The 21,433-nt window shown below is 45.2% G+C and overlaps 1 protein-coding gene across 1 annotated transcript in view; it reads left to right on the forward strand.

Annotated features, from left to right (window-relative positions):
• PARP4 (poly(ADP-ribose) polymerase family member 4) overlaps window positions 1-21,433 on the forward strand; it is a 93,929-nt gene that overhangs the window by 26,052 nt on the left and 46,444 nt on the right. The window contains 7 exon segments of the mRNA XM_062194495.1: window positions 2,680-2,840; window positions 8,630-8,767; window positions 11,459-11,554; window positions 12,818-13,001; window positions 13,212-13,368; window positions 16,853-16,977; window positions 20,478-20,609. Of these exon segments, the coding sequence (XP_062050479.1) occupies window positions 2,680-2,840; window positions 8,630-8,767; window positions 11,459-11,554; window positions 12,818-13,001; window positions 13,212-13,368; window positions 16,853-16,977; window positions 20,478-20,609 (993 nt within the window).

Here is a 21,433-nt window from a genome sequence, read left to right on the forward strand (position 1 = left end):
GCCATCAAAGAAGGATGTACTTTTCTCTAAAGGGAGGAGAGAACTTCCACTTTGCTGATGGCCTTATCTAAATACTGATGGAGTTTGTGGATTCAAAAGGCTTCCATAGTCTAGAGCAGAGCCTAGTCATGTCTAGAGCCTCGGGTGGTCATTGATGTCATACATAACAATTAACACTTGTTAAATTAACAACAGGAGTCACTGTACACTAACTCCCCATGCAGGACCTCTGTCCTCGATGAGTTGTAGTCTGAGAGTTGAATGTGATACTTATTCTCAAACAGTTTGTGTGTGTGTGTGTGTGTGTGTCTGCAAATTGTTGAAATCTTTACTTAGTATAGAGTTGGTCTTCTGTGTACAAAATTTTTGAAAATAAATCTAAATGGAAAATGGGACTGAGAAGGGGAGAGGGAGGAGGTGAAGGAGGGCTGAGAGTATAGATGAGAGGGCAGATATCATGGGGAGAATAACTATATTCCTAAAGTTGTACATATGAAATTTGTATTCCTTAAAAATTAATTAATTAATTAATTAATTAACAAAACAACTTCATCCTGGTCTCCTACATGGGTGACAGGGGCCCAAGTATTTGGGCTGTCTTCTGCTGCTTTGCCAGGGGCGTTAACAGGGAGCTGGATCAGAAGCAGAGTAGCTGGGACTCAGACTGGCATGCTGATACAGGATGTTCCCATTGCAAGTGGTGGTTTAACCTGCTGCACTACAATGCCAACTCTTCCAGATAATTCTTAATTGGAACTTACATTTCGAATAGACAAAAATATCTACATGATTCAGAAGTCAGAATTATGGTAAAAATACATACTCAGAGAAATCTCTGATCCAGCCTGCCCCTCTCCCTCTGCCTTCCAAATAAATAAAATAAATCTTTGAAAGAGGGGGACAGTGTTGTCACATAGTGAGTGAAGCCGCAACCTGTGACGCTGGCATCCCATGTGGGCTCCGCTTCGTGTCCCAGCTGCTCCATGTGGTCTGTTGTGTGGGTCAAGACTACACTCCTGGAGTGCAGAACACACTCAGTAAACTTTTTTAAGCTGAATTGGACTTGAAGTCTACTGATCGTAAGATCCTATTTACTCACTATCCACTCCTCAGTGTGGGATCTTTTTATTTTCTTTTTATTTTTTAAAGGTAAACACTTTTTTTAAGATTTATTTATTTATTTGAAAGTCAGAGTTACAGAGAGAGAAGAGGCAGAGAGAGGGAGAGAAGTCTTCCATCCAATGGTTCACTCCTAAATTGGCCACAATGGCTGGAGCTGCACCAATCTGAAGCCAGGAGCCAGGAGTTTCTTCCGGGTCTCTCACACAGGTGCAGGGGCCTAAGGACTTGATCCATCTTCTACTGCTTTCCCAGGCCATAGCAGAGAGCTGGATTGGAAGTGGAGGAGCCGGGTCTTAGAACTGGTGCCCATATGGGATGCCAATGCTTCAGACCAGGACATTAACCCGCTGCGCCACAGCTCTGGCCCTACACTGTGGGATCTTAAGCAACTGATTTAACTTCTCAAAGTCTCACTTTCCTTATCTATATGACATTTCTTCAAGAAGTTCATGGCAAATGGATTTAAAAGATTGAATTTTATTTTTGTGCAAAAATTTTTTTGAATCTGTGCATAGTTTTTTCATTGTATGTTATTTTCCATGAACTTTTTGAATACCCTTTGTACAATGAGGATAATAAGCCCTACTCTGCTATTACAGTAAGGATTAAATGAATGATGTAGGGGTCAGCATTGTGGTACAGGGGATTAATCCACTGCTTGGGATCTCTCCTCCCATATCAGAGCATTGGTTCAAGTTCTGGCTGACGGGGCCATGTTGTGGTGCAGTGGGTTAAGCCACCGCCTGCAACACCAGCATCCCACATGAGCAATGCTGGTTCAAGTCCAGGATGCTCCACTTGCAATCCAGCTCCCTGCTAATGCATCCAGGAAAGCAGCAGAAAATGGCCCAAGACCTTGGGTCCTTGCACCCATGTGGGAGACCCAGATGGTATTCCAGGTTCCTGGCTTCAGCCTGTCCCAGCCCTAGCTGTAGTGGCCATTTGCTGAGTGAGCCAGAGGATAGAAGATCTCTCTCTCTCTCTCTCTCCCTCTCTCTTTGTAAATTTGCCTGTCAAATAAATAAATCTTAAAAAAAAAAAAAAACAGGCCCAACTGCTCCACTTCTGATACAGCTCCTTACTAGTGCTCCTGGGAAACAGCAGAAGATGGCCCAAGTGTTTGGGCCCCTGTCACCCATGTGGGAGACCTGAGTGGAGTTCCAGGTTCCAGGCCTAGCCTGGCTGTTGTGGCCATTTGGGAACTGAACCAGCTGATGGAAGATATTTTTCTCTCTCTGTCTCTCTCTCTCTCTCTGTCACTCTGCCTTTCAAGTAAAAAAAAAAAATCTTAAAAAAAATAAATGAACCAATAGTGTATCTGCAAACATTTGGTTAACAACAATGTGCTATATTAAGATACATATTGCTATCACTATGCATTGTGTGATCAGAGAACCAACTTTGTTAATCTTAATACACCACTAATAGAAAATATTGATCCAAAGCTTTGGTGAAAAAACTGGTTTTCCCATTCTTTTTCAGAAAATGTTAATGCAACATAAATAGACATTTTGATAGGTGCTGCGTCTAACGTCTGTATATCACTTCCGCCTACAGCTAATAAGGGACATGGTTAATGTCTGTGAAACTAATTTGTCCAAACCCAACCCACCATCTCTTGCCAAATACCGAGCTTTGAGATGCAAAATTGAGCACGTTGAACAGAATACTGAAGAATTTTTTAAGATTAAAAAAGAGATACTGCAGAGCAGCCGCAGGTAAGCCTAAAGGAAGTACCTCAGGAGCTGTGTTGATGTGTTGCCCTTTGAGGTGCTATTAAAAAGCTGATGGGGGACAGGGGTTCGGCCTAGTAACATAGATGCTGGTTAAGGCATCCGCAGCCCACATTGGAGTGCCTGGGGCTGATACCGGGCTTCAGCTCCTGACTCAAGCTTCCTGCTAGTGGGAGGCAGTGGTGATGATGCTGCTGTGAAAACTTAGATTCTTGGCCAGCGCTGTGGCTCACTAGGCTAATCTGCCGCCTGCGGCACTGGCATCCCAGGTTCTAGTCCTGGTTGGGGCACCGGGTACTAGTCCCTGTTGCTCCTCTTCCAGTCCAGTTTTCTGCTATGGCCCGGGAGTACAGTGGAGGATGGCCCAAGTGCTTGGGCTCTGCACCTGCATGGGAGACCGGGAGGAAGTACCCGGCTCCTGGCTTCGGATCAACGCAGCGTCTGCCCTAGCGGCCATTTGGGGAGTGAACCAACAGAAAGAAGACCTTTCTCTCTGTCTCTCTCTCTCACTGTCTAGCTCTGCCTGGCAAAAAAAAAGAAAAAAGAAAAAGAAAAGAAAGAAAAGAAAGCTTAGACTCTCTCCATTTCATTTCACCAATAACAATTTCTTCATGTTGACTTTTTAAATGACAAAATTGATGTTCTTGGCTGAAAGTTTAGAAAATATGTAAAAATATGAGGAAAGTTAACATCACCCCAAATGGTACCACCTCATTGGTTTAGTACCTGATGGGTGGCTTTCTTGCCGGCAAAATCATGAGGTGGCCCAGGGCACCCCCAGGAGTGTGTGGTGGTCTATGCCTCTTCTTATGAAGTCCTGGGGGCTCCACCCTCACAACCTAATTTAGTCGAATCACTTCCCGCTAGCCCCCCACCCCCACCTCTACACACCGTGATAATTCTACCCTGGTCCTATCATTCGCTCACCATTTTGGGGCCCAAGCCTGTAACACATGGGCCTCTGGAGGAACTCCCAGACTAGTATGCAGGCCACAGCAGTCGCCCACCCAGAGCCACTGTGGGTTGCCGCTCCCTCCTCTTCACATCACCTGTCCATCTGTTGCCCGATGCGCTTCAGCCCTCAGCCTCTTGCTGCTTACTGTGTTGTTAGTCCAGACCACGCCGACCCATCCTCTCTGCTACAACATCTTTCCAGATGTTCTTTTCCACTCCTGCCCTATCCAACCCATCTTCCCACAGCAGCCAGTTCTGTCGTAAAATATGCATTGTATTATGCCATATTCCAGTAAAGCTCATCTCCAAAGAGAGGCCTTACTCAATCACCCTTTTTCAGACCTGGTTGGTTCCCTGGGTAGCACTTAAAGTAAGGTGTTTAGCACCATCTTAATTTTTGTCTGTCTCATTAGAACGTATGTTTCAGGAAACCAGAGACCATGTTGTTTTATTTCTCATGTCTGAATGTTTGGCGCAGATGATGTCTGTTGAATGAATGAGCCTGTTCAATCTGTTTTCACTGTGTATGTGTGTATTAAGGAGCCTTCCGAAAGTTTGTGGAAAATGGAATTGAAAGATAGGTTTATTTGGGTGCAGAAACAATTTGAAATCCATACAGAGCTTTTTGATAATGTGTATTTTTCTTTTTTTTTTTAAAGGTTCATTTATTTATTTGAAAGTCAGAGTTACACAGAGAGAGAAGGAGAGGCAGAGAGAGAGAGAGAGAGAAAAAGAGAGAGGGAGAGGTCTTCCATCCGCTAGTTCACTCCTCAATTGGCCGCAACGGCCTGAGCTGCGCTGATCCGAAGGCAGGAGCCAGGAGCTTCTTCTGGGTCTCCCACATGGGTGCAGGGACCCAAGGACTTGGACCATCTTCTACTGCTTTCATAGGCCATAGCAGAGAGCTCGATGGGAAGTGGAACAGCCAGGACTCGAACTGGCGCCCATAAGGGATGCTGGGTCTGCAAGCGGCGGCTTTACCCACTATACTACAGCGTCAGCCATAATAATGTGCATTTTTCATGAACTTTTTGAAGATCCTTTTTTAATATTTTTTAAAAAGATTTATTTATTTATTTGAAAGTCAGAATTACACACAGAGAGAGGAGAGGCAGAGAGAGAAGTCTTCCATCTGATGGTTCACTCCCTAATTGGCCATAACGGCCGGAGCTGTGCCGATCCAAAGCCAGGAGCCAGGAGTTTCTTCTGGGTCTCCCACATGGGTGGAGAGGCCCAAAGACTTGGGCCATCTTCTACTACTTTCCCAGGCCATAGCAGAGAGCTGGATTGGAAGTAGAGCAGCAGGGACTAGAACCGGTGCCTATATGGGATGCCATTACTGCAGGCAGCAGCTTCACCTGCTACACTACAGCACCAGCCCGACCCTTCTTTTATATTTAAGTGAAACTATACACTCAAATGATTGTTTAATGATAGGAATACATTCATATGAAATGTGTCATTAGGCAATTTCATTGTTCTGCAAACGTCTTAGAGTACATGTACACAAATCTAGATAGTATAACCTACTACACACCTAGGCTGTAAAATAAAAATGAGCTCACAGCATAGCCTATGGCTCCCAGGGCTGTGATGAACAAAATACAAGAAAGATTAAATCAAGCACAGGGGCCAGCTTCTGTCACAGCAGACTAAGCCACCATCTGTGACACTGGCATCCTATATGAGCACTGCTTCGCGTTCCAGCTGCCCCACTTGTGACCCAGCTCCCTACTAATGCACCTGGGAAAGCAGTGGAGCTTGGCTCTGGAGCGTGGGCTCCAGGGTGAAGCTCCTGATTCCTGGCTTCTGCCTAGCCCAACCCCAGCAGTAGTGATCATTTGGAGAGTGAACCAGCAGATGGAAGATCTCTCTGTCTCTCTGCGTGTGTCTCTCTCCCTCTCTGTAACTCTACCTTTCAAATAAATAAATAAATCTTTAAAAAAAATCAAGCACACATGGAAATTATGCAATTAAGAGACACAAGATGTATGAGGCTGCTGGCATGACATGGCATACTGTTTTACAGTCAGCTTTTTTATATATATAAATAGAAGCACACTCTAAAATAATGATTGAAAGTATAGTATAGGGGCCAGTGTTGTGACCTAGCAGGTTAAGCCACTGCCTGCAATGCTGACATCCCATCTGGGCACCAATTTGAGTCCTGGCTGCTCCACTTCCTATCCAGCTCCCTGCTCACGTACCTGGGAAATCAGCAGAAGATGGTCCAAGTGCTTCAGCCCCTGCACCCATGTGGGAGAGTGGGAAGAAGTTCCTGGCTCCTGGTCACATCCTGGCCCAGCCCTGGCTATTTGGGGAGTGAACCAGTGGATGGAAGATCTCTGTGTCTCTCCCTGTCTCTCTCTGTAACTGCCTTTCAAACAAACAAACAAAAAAAAAAACCTGTTTTTTTAAAAAATGTATAGTATAATAAGTATGTAAACTAGTAGCATAGTTTATTATCATTATCAAGTATTGCATTGTACATAATTGTGTGCTACACTAGATATAACTGACAGGGCAGTAGGTTTGGATTTTTTTTATTTTATTTTATTTTTATTTTTTGACAGGCAGAGTTAGACAATGAGAGAGAGAGAGAGACAGAGAGAAAGGTCTTCCTTCCATTGGTTCACCCCCCCAAATGGCCACCACAGTTGGCGCACTGCGCTGATCTGAAGCCAGGAGCCAGGTGCTCCCTCCTGGTCTCCCATGTGGGTACAGGGCCCAAGCACTTGGGCCATCCTCCACTGCACTCCCGGGCCACAGCAGAGAGCTGGACTGGAATGGACTGGAAGAGGGGCAACCGGGACAGAATCCGGTGCCCCGACCAGGACCAGAACCCGGGGTGCCGGCGCCGCAGGCTGAGGATTAGCCTAGTGAGCCGCGGCACCGGCCAGTAGGTTTGTTTACACCAGCACCACCACATACTTGAGTAATGCATTGTGCTACAATGTCACAACAACCATGGAATCACCAGGTGATAGGAATTTTTCAACTCTATCATTAATCTTATGGGACCACCACCATGTATGTGTTCTGTTGTTGATGAAATGTCATTAAGTCATATGACTGTGTACATATGAAATGAATATGTCTATTCTATCTCATTTTATATATATGATGAAAACATATTGAATGTTCATTCATCCATTCCTTTTGTTTGTTTGTTTAAAGATTTATTTATTTATTTATTTGAAAGACAGAGTTACAGAGAGAAAGGAGCAGGCAAAGAAATCTTCCATCTTCTGGTTCATTCCCCAAATGACTGCAATGGCCAAGGCTGGGCCAAGCCAAAGCCAGGAGCTTCATCCAGGTCTTCCATGTGGATACAAGAGCCCAAGTACTTGGTTCATCTTCAGCTGCTTTCCCAGGCATATTAGCAGGGAGCCGTATTGGAAGTAAAGCAGTTGGGACTCAAACCAGCACCTATATAGGATGCCAGCCTTGCGGGCAGTGGCTTAGCCCTCTGTGCCACAGTGCAGCCCACATTCATTCTTATGTAGGAATGAAGCTGTATACTCTTTATTATATGTTTGACATGATTTGGGACCATCCTTTGCATAAAATTTTATAATGTACTTAAAATTTTAATTTTACTTTAAGCTTTACTTCATATCCTTATTTACTATTTAAGGCCCGGTTTTTTAGGAGCAGGCATTTAGCCTAGTGGTTAAGAAGCATGCCTCCCACATCAGTGTACCTGGGTTTGATTCCACCTCTGGAACCTGATTCCAGCTTCTTGCTAATGTGTACTGTGAGAGGCAGCAGGTCATGGTCCAAGTATTTGGGTTCTTGGCACCCACATGTGGGAGACCTGGGTGGAGTTCCTGGCTCCTGGCTTTAGCTCCAGTCCAACCCTGGCCATTGTAGGCATTTGGGCATGGACCAGTGGTTGGAAGCTCTCTCCATCTGCCTCTCAAATAAATAAATAAAACTTTTTTAAAAAGTAAACTGGGGCCGGCGCCGCGGCTCACTAGGCTAATCTTCCGCCTTGCGGCGCCGGCACACCGGGTTCTTGTCCCGGTCGGGGCACCGATCCTGTCCCGGTTGCCCCTCTTCCAAGCCAGCTCTCTGCTGTGGCCCGGGAGTGCAGTGGAGGATGGCCCAAGTGCTTGGGCCCTGCACCCCATGGGAGACCAGGATAAGCACCTGGCTCCTGCCATCGGATCAGCACCGCAGCGTGCTACCGCGGCGGCCATTGGAGGGTGAACCAACGGCAAAGGAAGACCTTTCTCTCTGTCTCTCTCTCACTGTCCACTCTGCCTGTTAAAAATAAAAAAAAAAATTAAAAAATAAAAAAAAGTAAACTGGGGGCTGGTATTGTGGCATAGCAGATAAAACCTGCACCTGCGTCGCCAGCATCTGAGTGCCGGTTCAAGTCCCAACTGCTCCACTTTCAGTCCAGTTCCCTACCAATGTGCCTGGGAAAACAGCAGAGGATGGCCCAAGTGCTTGGACCCCTGTATCCATGTGGAAGACCCAGAGGAAGCTCCTGGCTCCTCGTTTCGGCCTGGACCAGCCCCGGCTGTTGGCGGCCATTTGGGGAATGAACCATTGGGTAGAAGATCTCTCTCTCTCTCTCTCTCTCTCTCTCTCTCTCAATCTGTAACTCTGCCTTTCAAATCAATAAAAAAAATCTTAAAAAAAAATTTAAAAAGTAAACCATTTTCAGGATGTATTGTGTTATGGGTCATGGAATTAGTTTTCTGACAATGGACATTTGGGCCGTTTCAGGACTTCAGTGGTTAATAACAATATTTTGTGTGTCTTTTGCTTCCAGTTATGTAATTTCAAGGTCTTTCTTCTGCTTCTTACAGGAAAAGCCCAGTGAACATCTTGCAGATATTTAGAGTTGGCAAAGTGAATGAAACCACAGAGTTTCTGAGCACACTTGGCAACGTGAGGCTCCTGTTGCACGGATCTCCTGTACGGAACCTTGTAGGGATCCTGTCCCGGTAAGAGCAGCCTCACAAACGAGAAATGTCTTCCTTTTCTCTCTAGTTTTTTCTATACGGCATGGGTCTTCTCAGGTAAAATCTGCCAACTTACTGCATTCTAGAGGAAATTATATGCCTCATCATTAAACATATAATTTAAATTATGTATTTTTATTTTTTAATTATGTATTTATTATTTTTTTTAAAATGTGTTACCTGGCTATGCGTTGATCCTGCAACACTGTATCATATGAAGACAAATGATTCAACATTTCACAGCTCTTCATGTGTATCTAGTCTGGGGATAGCCCAATATTTAAAGAGACAGATCTAGAAATTAAAGTACCCATATAATGTGGGTTACTAATTCAAAACATAACTCTAATTTTCTGTTGATTTTGAATAACCACTTAACATTAATGCTGAAACTGAGCTCATGGGGACAGGGGAAAACTTGATTAAATTTGGTCCTTTAATTAAGTACTTAAAAAGAAACATGCAAGACCCACCTGGGAAAAATTTGGAACTGCTATTGCTTAGCATGCCCACATCCCATATTGGGGTGCCTGGTTGGAGTCCTAGCTTCCCATTCTGTTCTTATCCAGCTTACTGATGATACACCTGGGAGTCAGCAGATGATGGTGTAAATACTTGGGTTCCTGCCACCCATGTGGGAGACCCTGATTAAGTTCCCTGCTTTAGGCTGGTCCAGCCTGGCTATTGGAGGCATTTGGGGATCAAACTGGCAGATGGGAGGTCACTGTCTATTCCTCTCCCTCTGGCTACCCCTCTCTCTGTCACTCTGCCTTTCAAATAAATAAATCTTAAAAAAAAAAAAAAACTGCTGTTGATGGACCTAAAAGACATTTGCATTAATCAGAAGGATGCTTTAATTTTCCTCAAACTAATTTATACATTCGGTGCTGTAACAATGAAAGTACCAACAAGATATTTTTATTTTTTAAAAATATTTATTTATTTATTTGAAAGGCAGAATTACAGCGAGAAGGGAGAGATACAGAGGTCTTCCATCCACTGGTTCACTCCCCAAATGGTTGCAACAGCAAGAGCTGGGCCAAACCAAAGCCAGAAACCAGAATCTTCTTTCAGGTCTCCCATGTGGGTGTAGGGGCCCCAGCACTTGGAACATTCTCTGCTGCTTTCCCAGGTGCATTAGCAGGGAGCTGGATAGGAAATGGAGCAACTAGGACTTGAACTGGTGCCCACATGGGATTCGTCACAGGCAGCAGTTTTATCCACTATGCCACAACACTGGCCCCAGTAACAAGATGTTTTTAAAGAAATTAAAAGCTGCCTGCATCGTGGCACAGCAGGTTAAACTGCCACTTGCAACACCAGCATCCCATATCAGAGTGCTGGTTTGTGTCCTGGCTGCTCTGCTTCTGATCCAGCTTCCTACTAATGAGCCTGGAAAAGTAGTGGATCGTGGACTAAGTGCTTGGGCCCTTGCCCAAGGATGGAGTTTTTGGCTCTTGGCATCTGCCTGGCCCTAACCTGGTTATTACAGCCATTTGGGGAGTAAGATAGCAAGTGGAAGATCTCTGTCTGTCCATCCCTCTCTGTCTATCCACCTTTCAAATAAATAAATCAATCTTTAAAAAAGAAGGAAGAAATTTAAAGCTGCTTTTATAGCATATATTTTTAAAAATTTTGATGGGGCTGGCACTGTGGTATAGCAGCTTAAGCAGCCACCTGCAATGCCAACATCCCATATTGGCACTGGTTCGAGTCCTGGCTGCTCTACTCCCAATCCAGTTCCCTGCTAATGCGCACAGGAAAGCAGTGGAGTGCTTGGACTTCTATGTCCACATGGGAGATGCAGAGGAAGCTCCTAGCTCCTGGCTTCAGCCTTGCACAGCTCTTGCCATTGCAGCCATTTGGGGAGTGAAGCAGAGGATGGAGGACCACTCTCTTTCTCTCTGTAACTCCACCTTTCAAATAAATAAAATAAATCTCTAAAAAAAATTTGACATCACCAGGATAATTCTAAAGATGAATAATAATGAAAGAATTAACTGATCAGACATTAAAAGTATTATAAAACCATATTAACTAAAAGTGAGGTGATGCATAGATGATTCAGCAGAATAAATATGTATTGAAAACTCAGAAGAAAATGAATATAAATAAACTCAAAAGCAGAGAGGATATAGGATATGATAAAAGTAGCTTTTACTTCTGCAAGAAAAACTCCAACACTTTGAGGGATCATCAAAAAGTTTATGGGAAATGCAAATTATGAAGAAATTATGCATGAACTTCAATTTTCTGTGCCAAAATAAACATATCTTCCAAATATTTTAAATGTATTCATTTGTTTGAGAGGCAGGCAGACAGACAGAAAGAGCTCCCATCTGCTGGTTCCCAATTCAAATGCCCACAGCAACCGGGGCTGGGCTGGGACTGGAGCCAGGAGACAGAAATCCAGTCCAGGCCTCAGATGCGGGTGGCAGGAAGCCAGTCATTTGAGTCATTACCACTATCCCCCATGGTCTCCATTAGCAGGAAGCTGGAGTCAGGAGCTAGAGTAGGTGTGAAACCCAGGTACTTTGATGTGGGATGCAGGAGTCAAACACCCACCCCCACTTCATGCTTTTTAAACAACCACCATCTCTCTATTATTGCAAGCCTTAATAAGAAGCTCCCCCTTTTTTCTGGTAAATCATTGTAATACCCTTTTCTTTTTAGGGGGTTGCTTTTACCCAAAGTGGTTGAAGGTCGTGGCGTGCACAGAACAGACGCTGGAAATCTTGGGAGTGGGATTTATTTCAGCGATTCACTCAGGTTAGTCTGTTCTGTCCTGAACCAAGGAATTGTCACTTTGCTCTCGTTTTCCTCTATCTTTCCTTGGGGAGGGAATTTCTGACCCAAGAAACACATTGTTGAAAGCAACCAGTTTTCCCGAGCTCCTGTAGAAGCATGCCTCGAGGTGACTATTTGGGGAAGTTATGTTTGAACTCGTCCTAGTGATTGCACCTATGTGTTCTCCCAGGATCCTTACAACAGTGCCCCAGGTCAGTCCTCTTAGTTTGCTTTGTCACAGTGGGAACACTGCGGACGGCCAGAGCGCCTTGCCTCAGCTCATGCAGCTCACTTAGGATGAGGGCAGAACGTCTTCACTTTTGCAGCCCACAACCTCTTCCCTAATTGCTATTCTTTAAACATTTGTATCATAAATGCTCTTTGCATTGTACAAAATGTTGCAAAGTAAAAATTTTTAGATGTTATATTTTTAAAAACAGTTTGCCATTCAGATGCTTTCAATACAATGGGAATCCTCTGTAACTTTGAGCAGCGTGGCTTCCTTTAGTGCAGAGAATCAAAGCTGCTTTTTCCTAATGAATGTTTTCTTCTTTTCTTCCAGCATTCTGGTGCTCTTTTCCTAATGAATGCTTTGTTTCTCTTCCCCACTCTGGTGCTCACTGCGGCAAAATGTGTACATTTTAGAATCTAGCAAAGATTGGCAGGAGCAGTAGAATTCATCTCTCCCTGAGAACAAGTGCTTGGAGCACACAGCCTGGCACAACCAAGGGCCACATAGACATTTTCTATCTAAACTTTTAAAATAAATAAGTTCATAATAAAGTTCTAAGTTGAATATTTATAGATATCTCAATAACAGTAAATTTTGAAACAGTCTTCTGGGGATGTTTTTTCAACCATACCAACTGAGGATCCCTTATCCTAAATGCATGGGGTCAGAAGTGTTTCAGATTTCCAATTTTTGCATATCCATAATGGGATAGGTTGGGGATGGGACCCAAACCTACACTTAAGATTCATTCATTTATGTTTCACATACACCCTGTACACCTAGCCTGCAGGTAATCGCATACATGTTTAGTGCACCTGTGTTTTGACTGCAACCCAGTGCTTGAGGCCTGGTGTGGAATTTTCCATTCTGGTGTCATGCAACACTCAAAACTCTTTTGGATTTTAGAGCACTTCAGATTTAGGATTTCAGAAGAGGGGTGATTGGTCTGCAATAAAATGCTACTGACCCATAGCTGTAAGTTATAAATCTGCTTATTTCCTTTTCACACGCAGTGCAAGTATTAAATACTCCCACCCTGGAGAGACGGAGGGCACCAGGGTCCTGGTTGTGTGTGATGTGGCCCTCGGGGAATGCATAGAATTCCACAAGAAGGACTTGTCCTTGACCGAAGCCCCACACGGCTACCACAGTGTGCATGGAGTCTCACGAACAGCCTCTCTCAACACAGATTTTGAGGTATTTTTCTATCAAGAAATAGACAAAGAGGGTCCTGGGTGCCCAAAGCACAGCCTCAAGTTTTGCTCCTGCTTACATTAAAATGATTAATTGTACATCTGCCAAATGAATTAGCAAATCCGATAATCTGCTCTTCGGAGAACATCCGCTGATGAAGGTTTGGGATTATTGCCATTGTTTCTAACCCCGATTCTTTCCTGTTCATTCTAGGATGATGAATTTGTGGTATATAAAACTAATCAGGTTAAAATGAAATATATTATTAAGTTTTGCCTGCCTGGGGACCAAGTAAAGAAATTTCACCCTCCTAAAAATACTGAGTTAGAGGAATATAGACCTATGCATTCAAACATTTCAAAGGCTGAAGGTAAGACAACTTTATGATATAAAGAACTCAAATATTGTGTTATCTTTTTTTAAGATTTATTATTTTATTTATTTGAAAGACGGAGTTATAGAAAGAGGTAGAAACATAGAGAGGTCTTCCATCCGCTGGTTCACTCCCCAGATGGCCACAGCGGCAGGATCTGAGCTGATCCAAAGCCAGGAGCCAGGAGCCTCCTCCGGGTCTCCCATAGGGGTGCAGGGACCCAAGCACTTGGGCCATCTTCTACTGCTTTCTCAGGCCATAGCAGAGAGCTGGATCAGAAGAGGAGCAGCTGGGACTCGAACCGGCGCCCATATGGGATGCCAGCACTTCAGGCCAGGGCACCACAGCACTGGCCCCCAAATATTGTGCTTTCAATGAAACTTATATTCATGCTTGGCAAGAATTTCTCTGACCCCATACACACATTTTTCATTTTATTTTTTGTTTTGGACATGGTGAAACCAGCATGTGTGAGAAAGGTTGAGTGATCTCAAAATTCTGTGTTGTTTTGTTAACACACCCAAGTTGAACTCATTCTTGTCAGAGCATAGCCAATCCTAAAACCCATGGAGCCATTTCTAAATGTCCCAGTACAAGAAGTTTACCAGGAAGATGTGGATTAGGCCATTTTTTGTGAAATTCCTGAGGCAGGCTAACTTCATAAAGAAAGGAAGTTTGTTTGGCTCAAGGTGTGGGGGCTAAAATACAAGGTTGGGTGGTCCCAGGAGGCCTAACAGCATCATGGTGGGAGCTTATGTGAGCAATCACACCTCAAAACAGGGAGTCAGAGAGTGAGTCAGGGCTGGGTTTTGTTTGTTTGTTTGGTTGGGTTTTTTTTTGGTTTGTTTTTTTGACAGGCAGAGTGGATAGTGAGAGAGAGAGAGACAGAGAGAAAGGTCTTCCTTTTTGCCGCTGGTTCACCATCCAATGGCCACTGTGGCCGGCGCATCTCGCTGATCCGAAGCCAGGAGCCAGGTGCTTCTCCTGGTCTCCCATGCGGGTGCAGGGCCCAAGGACTTGGGCCATCCTCTACTGCTTTCCCGGGCCATAGCAGAGAGCTGGCCTGGAAGAGGGGCAACCGGGATAGAATCCGGCGCCCCGACCAGGACTAGAACCTGGTGTGCCGGTGCCACAAGGCGGAGGATTAGCCTGTTAAGCCACGGCGCCGGCCAGGGCTGGGTTTTTTTGTTTGTTTGTTTATTAAGATTTATTTATTTTATTTGAAAGGCAGAGTTACAGAGAGAGAGAGAGAGAGAGATCTTCCATCTGCTGGTTCACTCCCCAAATAGCTACTGTGTCAAGAGCCAGAAGCTTCTTCTGGGTCTCCCACATGGGTAGCAGGGGCCCAAACACTTGGACTATCTTCCGTTGCTTTCCTAGGTGCATTAGCAGGGAGCTGGATCAGAAGTGGAGCAGCTGAAATTCAAACTGGTGCCCATATGGGATGCCAGCGCCACAGGCAGCAGCTTAACACAACATACCACAGCGCCAGCCCCTGGGTTCACTCTTAATAGCCTGCTCTAGAGAGAGCTCAGGACTCCCACAAGAGCTACTTTAGTCCTTTCTGAGAGCAGTGACCTCCCACTGGGTACCACATTGAAGGGCTCCACAACCTCCCAGCATCACTACACCAGGGGCCAAGCTCCCAGCACAAAACCTTTTGGGAGACAAACTCAGACCACGTCCCAGTGAAGCAGGGAGGACAGAATACCCAGTCTGCACAGCTTTAGAATCAAGTTAGGGTTTGTGGGTGAACCCTACCACTTTGTAGGCTGTGCCATCTTGAACAGATCGCATGAACTCTCTGAGCTTTGCCTTCTCCCAGATGGAGATGAGAGCACTGTCTGCATCAGTGTTGCCATGGGAACTCAACAGGAAAAGTGAGGGGGTCCCATGGATTGTGATGTGTGGCGGTGTGTTACTAGCAGTACGTGTGTATGAGGGGATGACAGCTTCTCAGAAAATCAGGGTCCCAAGCTTTTCATTTTATTTAATTTTATTTATTTATTTTTACAGGCAGAGTTAGACAGTGAGAGAGAGAGAGAGACAGAGAGAAAGGTCTTCCTTCCATTGGTTCACCCCCCAAATGGCCGCTATGGCCGGCGCTGCGCTGATCCAAAGCCGGGAGCCAGATGCTTCCTCCTGGTCTCTCATGCGGGTGCAGGGCCCAAGCACTTGGGCCATCCCCCCACTACCTTCCTGGGCCAAAGCAGAGAGCTGGACTGGAAGAGGAGCAACCGGGACAGAATCCGGCGCCCTAACCAGGACCAGAACCTGTGGTGCCGCTGCCGCAGGCAGAGGATTAGCCAAGTGAGCTGCAGCGCTGGCCAAGGGTCCCAAGCTTTTATAGTATGGATTAACAGGAGTATAAGACTCATGAACTTTTGGACTGTGATCAAATTCTTTTTATTAGAAATGTGTGAGTTCATGTCTGTTCAAAGAGCTGACTCCAGTTTTTTCTCTGGAAATCATTAAAGGAAGTAGCTGGCAAGACAGTGTATTTTTGGGGTTGGCGCTGTGGCATAACTGGTAAAGCTGCTGCCTGTAGTGCTGGCATCCCATACGGGCACCGGTTTAAGCCCCGGATGCTCCACTTCCAATCTAGCTCTCTGTTATGGCCTGGGAAAGCAGTACAAAATGGCCCAAGGCTTTAGGCCCCTGCACCCGCATGGGAGACCAGAAGCAGCTCCTGGCTCCTGGCTTTGGATCAATGCAGTTCCAGCCGTTGCGGCCAACTGGGGAGTGAACCAATGGATGGAAGACCTCTCTCTCTCTCTCTCTCTCTCTCTCTCTCTCTCTCTGCCTCTCCTTTCTGTGTAACTCTTTCAATTAAATAAATTAAATGAATCTTAAAAAAAAAGACAGTATGTGTTTATGTATCTAACCATATCATATCTTTATAGCACTTATTATACTACAGTAGGAGTTTGATTTAGCCTTCCTTGGATTGAATATCTAGAAGGTTTCATATTGCTCCAAAATACTTTTGTGGCACGATAAATAATAGTGACTGATTAATTCACTATTATAACTAGGGAGTGCAGCTAGCCAAATGAATGCTTCAGCTAACTCATTGAGAGAGTCTGAAGACTCTGTGTTTTTGTTTGTGCTTAATTTAACTTTTGGCTTAGACATTTGGCCTAGCACTTAAAATGCTTGTTGAGACACTTGCGTCCATATCAGAGTACCCGGTTCAATAACCAGCTCTGGCTCCTAACGCCAGCTTCCAGCTAATGCAGACCCGGGAAGCAGTGATGGTGCTCCAGTGATTGGGCTCCTGCCATCCATAATGGAGACCTGGATTGAGTTCCTGGCTCCTGGCTCCCACCTGGCCCAGGGCTGGCCATTGCAGGCATTTGGGGAGTGAACCAGTAGATGGAAGATCTTGGACTGTCTCTCTGTCTCTCAAATAAAATGAAAATAAATAAATAAATAAGATAAAGTGAAAATGAAAATCAACACTGACATTTCTAACACACAGATTACCAGTTGCCAGACACCCAAGCTTCCAGCAACACCCAGGCTGGTCTTCAGGATACCTCTGGGAATTTGATTCCTCTTGAGAATGTTCACATCAAGGGCAGAATAATAGACTTTGTAGCCCAGGTAAGTTCTTTGTGGTTTTATGGTGCTTCAACCAAATAGGTGTACATCATAAGAATCTGATTGCCGTTGCATGAGCTAAACCAACCATGTGCATCTCTAAAATCCATTTGGCCAACTGTGATTTGCTGGGCAGTACATGGGAGGGGCTGCCCCCATGGAGCATACCCACAGACATGATAAATGAGTAAAATACCTAACAGGATGGATGGTGATGGATGCCAAAGAGAGAAGTCAATGCAGGGGAGTGTAGGAGCTGCATAGGAAGGCGGGGTTTGAAGGTTCAAACAGGACAGTGAGGAAGGCCTCACTGAGAAGGTGACATCTAATTACAGACATGAAGGAAGTGGGGAGGTAAACTGAATGGACTTCCGGGGATGCTCATTCCAGGCAGAGGGAATGGTGTGGACAAAGCCCTGAGGTGGGAGCCTGCAGGGGCCAAGCGACATCAAGGAGGCCACTGTGGCAGAGCAGCGGGAAGGGGGAGAGTGGGAGGGGGTGGAGGCGGAGAGCAAGGGGGAGGCTTGAGTCAGGGCATAGGACGTGCTGCCTTGCTCTGAGCCAGACGGAAGCCTCTGGGAGGTGTCTGGCAGAGGAGCAGAAGGGGCAGTCCTGTGTTGACAGGAGGCTTGTTGGGAAGTGACCCAGGAGAGCAACACCTGTAAGGGAGTGTTGTAAGAGGCGGGGCCTGGCAGGGGGAGTGAAGAGTGGGACACAGCATGGCAGTCGTTGGTGACCTCGGGGGAGCTCTGGCTCAGGCGGCCCTTCAGGGATGATGTAGACTGAAGCAAGGGGTCAGCCTTTGTCCTCCACAGTCCTAGTCGCTGCATATGGCCGTTCCGGGGTAGGGGGCAGGGGGCAGTGTATGCTTCGCCAGGTCGATTTCTGGGCAGGAGCTCAGCAGGCCACACTCCGAGAAGTCTTGGCCCAAAGGGGATGTCCGGGGCCACATCGCAGCATCAAATACAGAAAGATGAACTGGCAGATAGGAATGGGAAAGGACTTGCTTCTGGAAGAGTCATGGCAAGAAGAGATGTGGAGCTGGATGAGAAAAGACCCCAGCGTGTTGCTTAGAGGGGGCAAAGCCCCGGAGACCTCTCAGAGAGGGGACACCAAGACCTGAACGGTGACTGGGGCAGAGCCGGGTAGGGGTGGAATGCACACAGTCTTGATTAGGATGGCTCAACTTGGAATTTCTCTACTTTATGAAAGTTTGACTTTTAATGATCAGTAGATACCCTGTCTGGAATTTAGAATTAGGATCTTTCCGGCTGATGCTGTGCAGTCCAATCCTGGCTTGGATGTGGGGAAGTGGCGGTGGCTGCTGTTCCCACTCAATAAAAGAGCAGTGCAGTGTGTTGCTGAGCCGGGGTGTGCAGCGAGCGTGTTACGTGCATTTTCTACTTAGGATATTTTTAATTTACCATGGGTTGCAGGGGTGGGAATCCTTTTTTTCTGCCAAGGGCCATTTGGATATTTGTAACATCATTGTGGCCTATGCAAAGTTATCAACTTAAGAATCTGCCTGTTGCAAAAAATGACCTACATGAAAGATTTCTGTGAGTGAGATCCCAGTGGAAAGAACAGGCCATCAAAGGAGGTGCCTTTCTCTGAAGGGAGGAGAGAACTTCCACTTTGACTATGGCCTTGTCTAAATAATGTCGGAGTTTGTGGACTCCAGAGACTTCTATAGCCTTGGCAGCTCATGACAAGAGCCTCGGGTGATCACTGACGTCATAAATAAAAGTGTCAATTGTTAAATCAACAACAGGAGTCACTGTGCACTTGCTCCCCATATAGGACCTCTGCCCTTAATGAGTTGTACTATGAGAATTAACGGTAAAACTAGTACTCAAATAGTACATTTTTTTCATTGTTTAAAAATTTTATTTAATGAACATAAATTTCCAAAGTACAGCTTATGGATTACAATAGCTTCCCACCCCCATAACTTCCCTCCCACCCACAACACTCCCCTCTCCTACCCCCTCTCCTCTTCCATTCACATCAAGATTAATTTTCAATTATCTTTATATACAGAAGATCAATTTAGCATATATTAAGTAAAGATTTCAACAGTTTGCACCCACACAGAAACACAAAGTGTAAAGTACTGTTTGAGTACTAGTTATAGCATTAATTAAACACCTAAGAATAATTGTGTATTAATTACAGAGTTCAACCAACAGTTTTAAGTAGAACATAAAAAATACTAAAAGGGTAAAGTATTAAGTTCTTTTTTTTCTTTTTTTTTGTTTGTTATATAGTTATTTTTTTATTTAATAAATGTGAATTTACAAAGTGCAACTTTTGTATTATTGTTGCTCCCCCCCATCTCCCTCCCTCCCGTGACCCTCCCCTCTCTAATCCCTCTCCCATCCCACCCTTCATCGAGTTTCATTTTCAATTACCTTCATATACTGAAGATCAACTTAGTATATACTAAGCAAGGATTTCAACAGGCTGCACTCACACAACCGCACAAGGTATAGGGTATTGTTCGACTAGTAGTGTTTTTAAGTTTCATAGTAAAACACATTAAGGACAGAGATCCTACGTAGGGAGCATGTACCCAGTGACTCCCGTTGTTGATGTAATAATTGGCACTCTTATTTATGACATCAGCAATCACCCGAAACTCTTGCTATGAGCTGTCTAGGCTATGGAAGCCCCTTGAGTTCACCGACTCTGAACTTGTCAAATAGTACATTATACTTTGTGTGTCTATGTGGGTGCAAACTGTTGAAATCTTCACTCAGTATAGAGTTGGTCTTCTATATATAAAGATAATTAAAAATGGATCTTAATGAAGAATGGGATGGGAGAGGGAATAGGAGATGGGACAGTTTGGGGGTGGGAGGGCGGGTATGGGGGGAAGAACTGCTATAACCCAGAAGTTGTACCTATAAAATTTATATTTATTAAATAAAATATTTCTATAAAAATAAATAAATACAATACTACAAAAAAAAAAAGAGAGAGAGAGAGAGAATTTGCCTGTTGGGGCCAGCGCTGACTTTCAAATAAATAAATCTTTGGGGAAAAAATAATTCACCCGCTATAGATTTATTGAATATAAAGTCCCACCTGTGGCTGCCTTGGCAGGGCCAGACCAAATGATTTCATGGGCGTTATGCAGCCCACGGGCTGGACGTTCCCTACCCCTGGTAGTGGGATGTGACCCCGTGATAAATCCAGGAGCACCTGAGTAGTTTCTGGGCCACCTGACACTCAGGAGGAATCACAGCCCACAGTGTGCACGGGACTGTTTGTAGTGTAGCTGAGACTTCCACCAGGTAGGCATGAGCTCCTGAATGTGCAGCCAGTGCCTTTGATCAGAGCACCTGGAGTCTGCACCTCCATGTGGGAGTGCGTGGCGGCTGAAACCAGGGCTGGGAGTTTGAGGGACATGCTAAAAACGTAAGGAATGGGAAACAAATATGTGCAATCATTTCTATGTTGTTCAGAGTCTCATCCAGCATGTGGGTTTTTCTCTTCGTCAGGTTGTTGTTTTTCAGACATACACGAATCAGAGTCATGTGCCTATTGAGGCAAAATATATCTTTCCTTTGGATGACAAAGCAGCGGTGTGTGGCTTTGAAGCATTCATCAACGGGAAGCACATAGTAGGAGAGGTAAGGGGGCAAATGCTCTGTGACTGCCCTCGGCTTCCGATTTCCCAGTTCCCCAAATCTTTGTTCCAGAGCCCTGCTGGCTACAAGGCCGGGGATCAGTCTTTTCCTAAAACAAAAATATTCTTGGAAGAACCAGTCCCTCCCTGCTTAGCTGGTTTCTGTCCAGTCTTAAGCTGTCAGTGTCCTGCAAATTCTGTGCTTAGGTACTTCTCAAAAAGGTGATTTAAGTATCAGAAGTTTAAAACAGGTGCATTGGGAAATTGTATGTTTGCAAAAATCTATTTTCCAGCCCCTGCTGTAAAAGTTAAGCTGGGGGAGGGGGGTGGCTCTGTGGCATAGCAGGTAAAGTGCCCGCCTGCAGCGCCAGCATCCCATATGGGTGCGGGTTTGTGTCCTGGCTGCTCCACTTCTGATCCAGCTCTCTGCTGTGGCCTGGGAAAGCACTGGAAGATGGCCCAAGTCCTTGGCCCCTGTACCCTCATAGGAGACAGGGAAGAAGCTCCTGGGGAGTGAACCAGCAGATGGAAGACCTCTCTCTCTCTCTCTGCCTCTCCTTCTCTCTCTGTAAATCTGACTTTAAAATAAAATAAATAAATCTTTAAAAAAAAAAAAGTCAAGCTAGGGAGAGAGTGTGGCAGGCAATGTTGTGGCACAGCAGGTTAAGCCGCCTCCTGTGACGCCAGCATCCTATATGAGCTCCAGTTCAGGACTTGGCTGCTCCACTTCCAGTCTAGTTCCTGCTTGGAAAGCACCTTGGAAAGCAGCAGAAGATGGCCCAAGTGCTTAGATCCCTTCAACTCACATGGGAGACCAGAATGGAGTTC

The sequence above is a fragment of the Lepus europaeus genome, chromosome 6 (genome assembly GCF_033115175.1).
Source record: "Lepus europaeus isolate LE1 chromosome 6, mLepTim1.pri, whole genome shotgun sequence".
NCBI classification, from domain to species: Eukaryota; Metazoa; Chordata; class Mammalia; order Lagomorpha; family Leporidae; genus Lepus; species Lepus europaeus.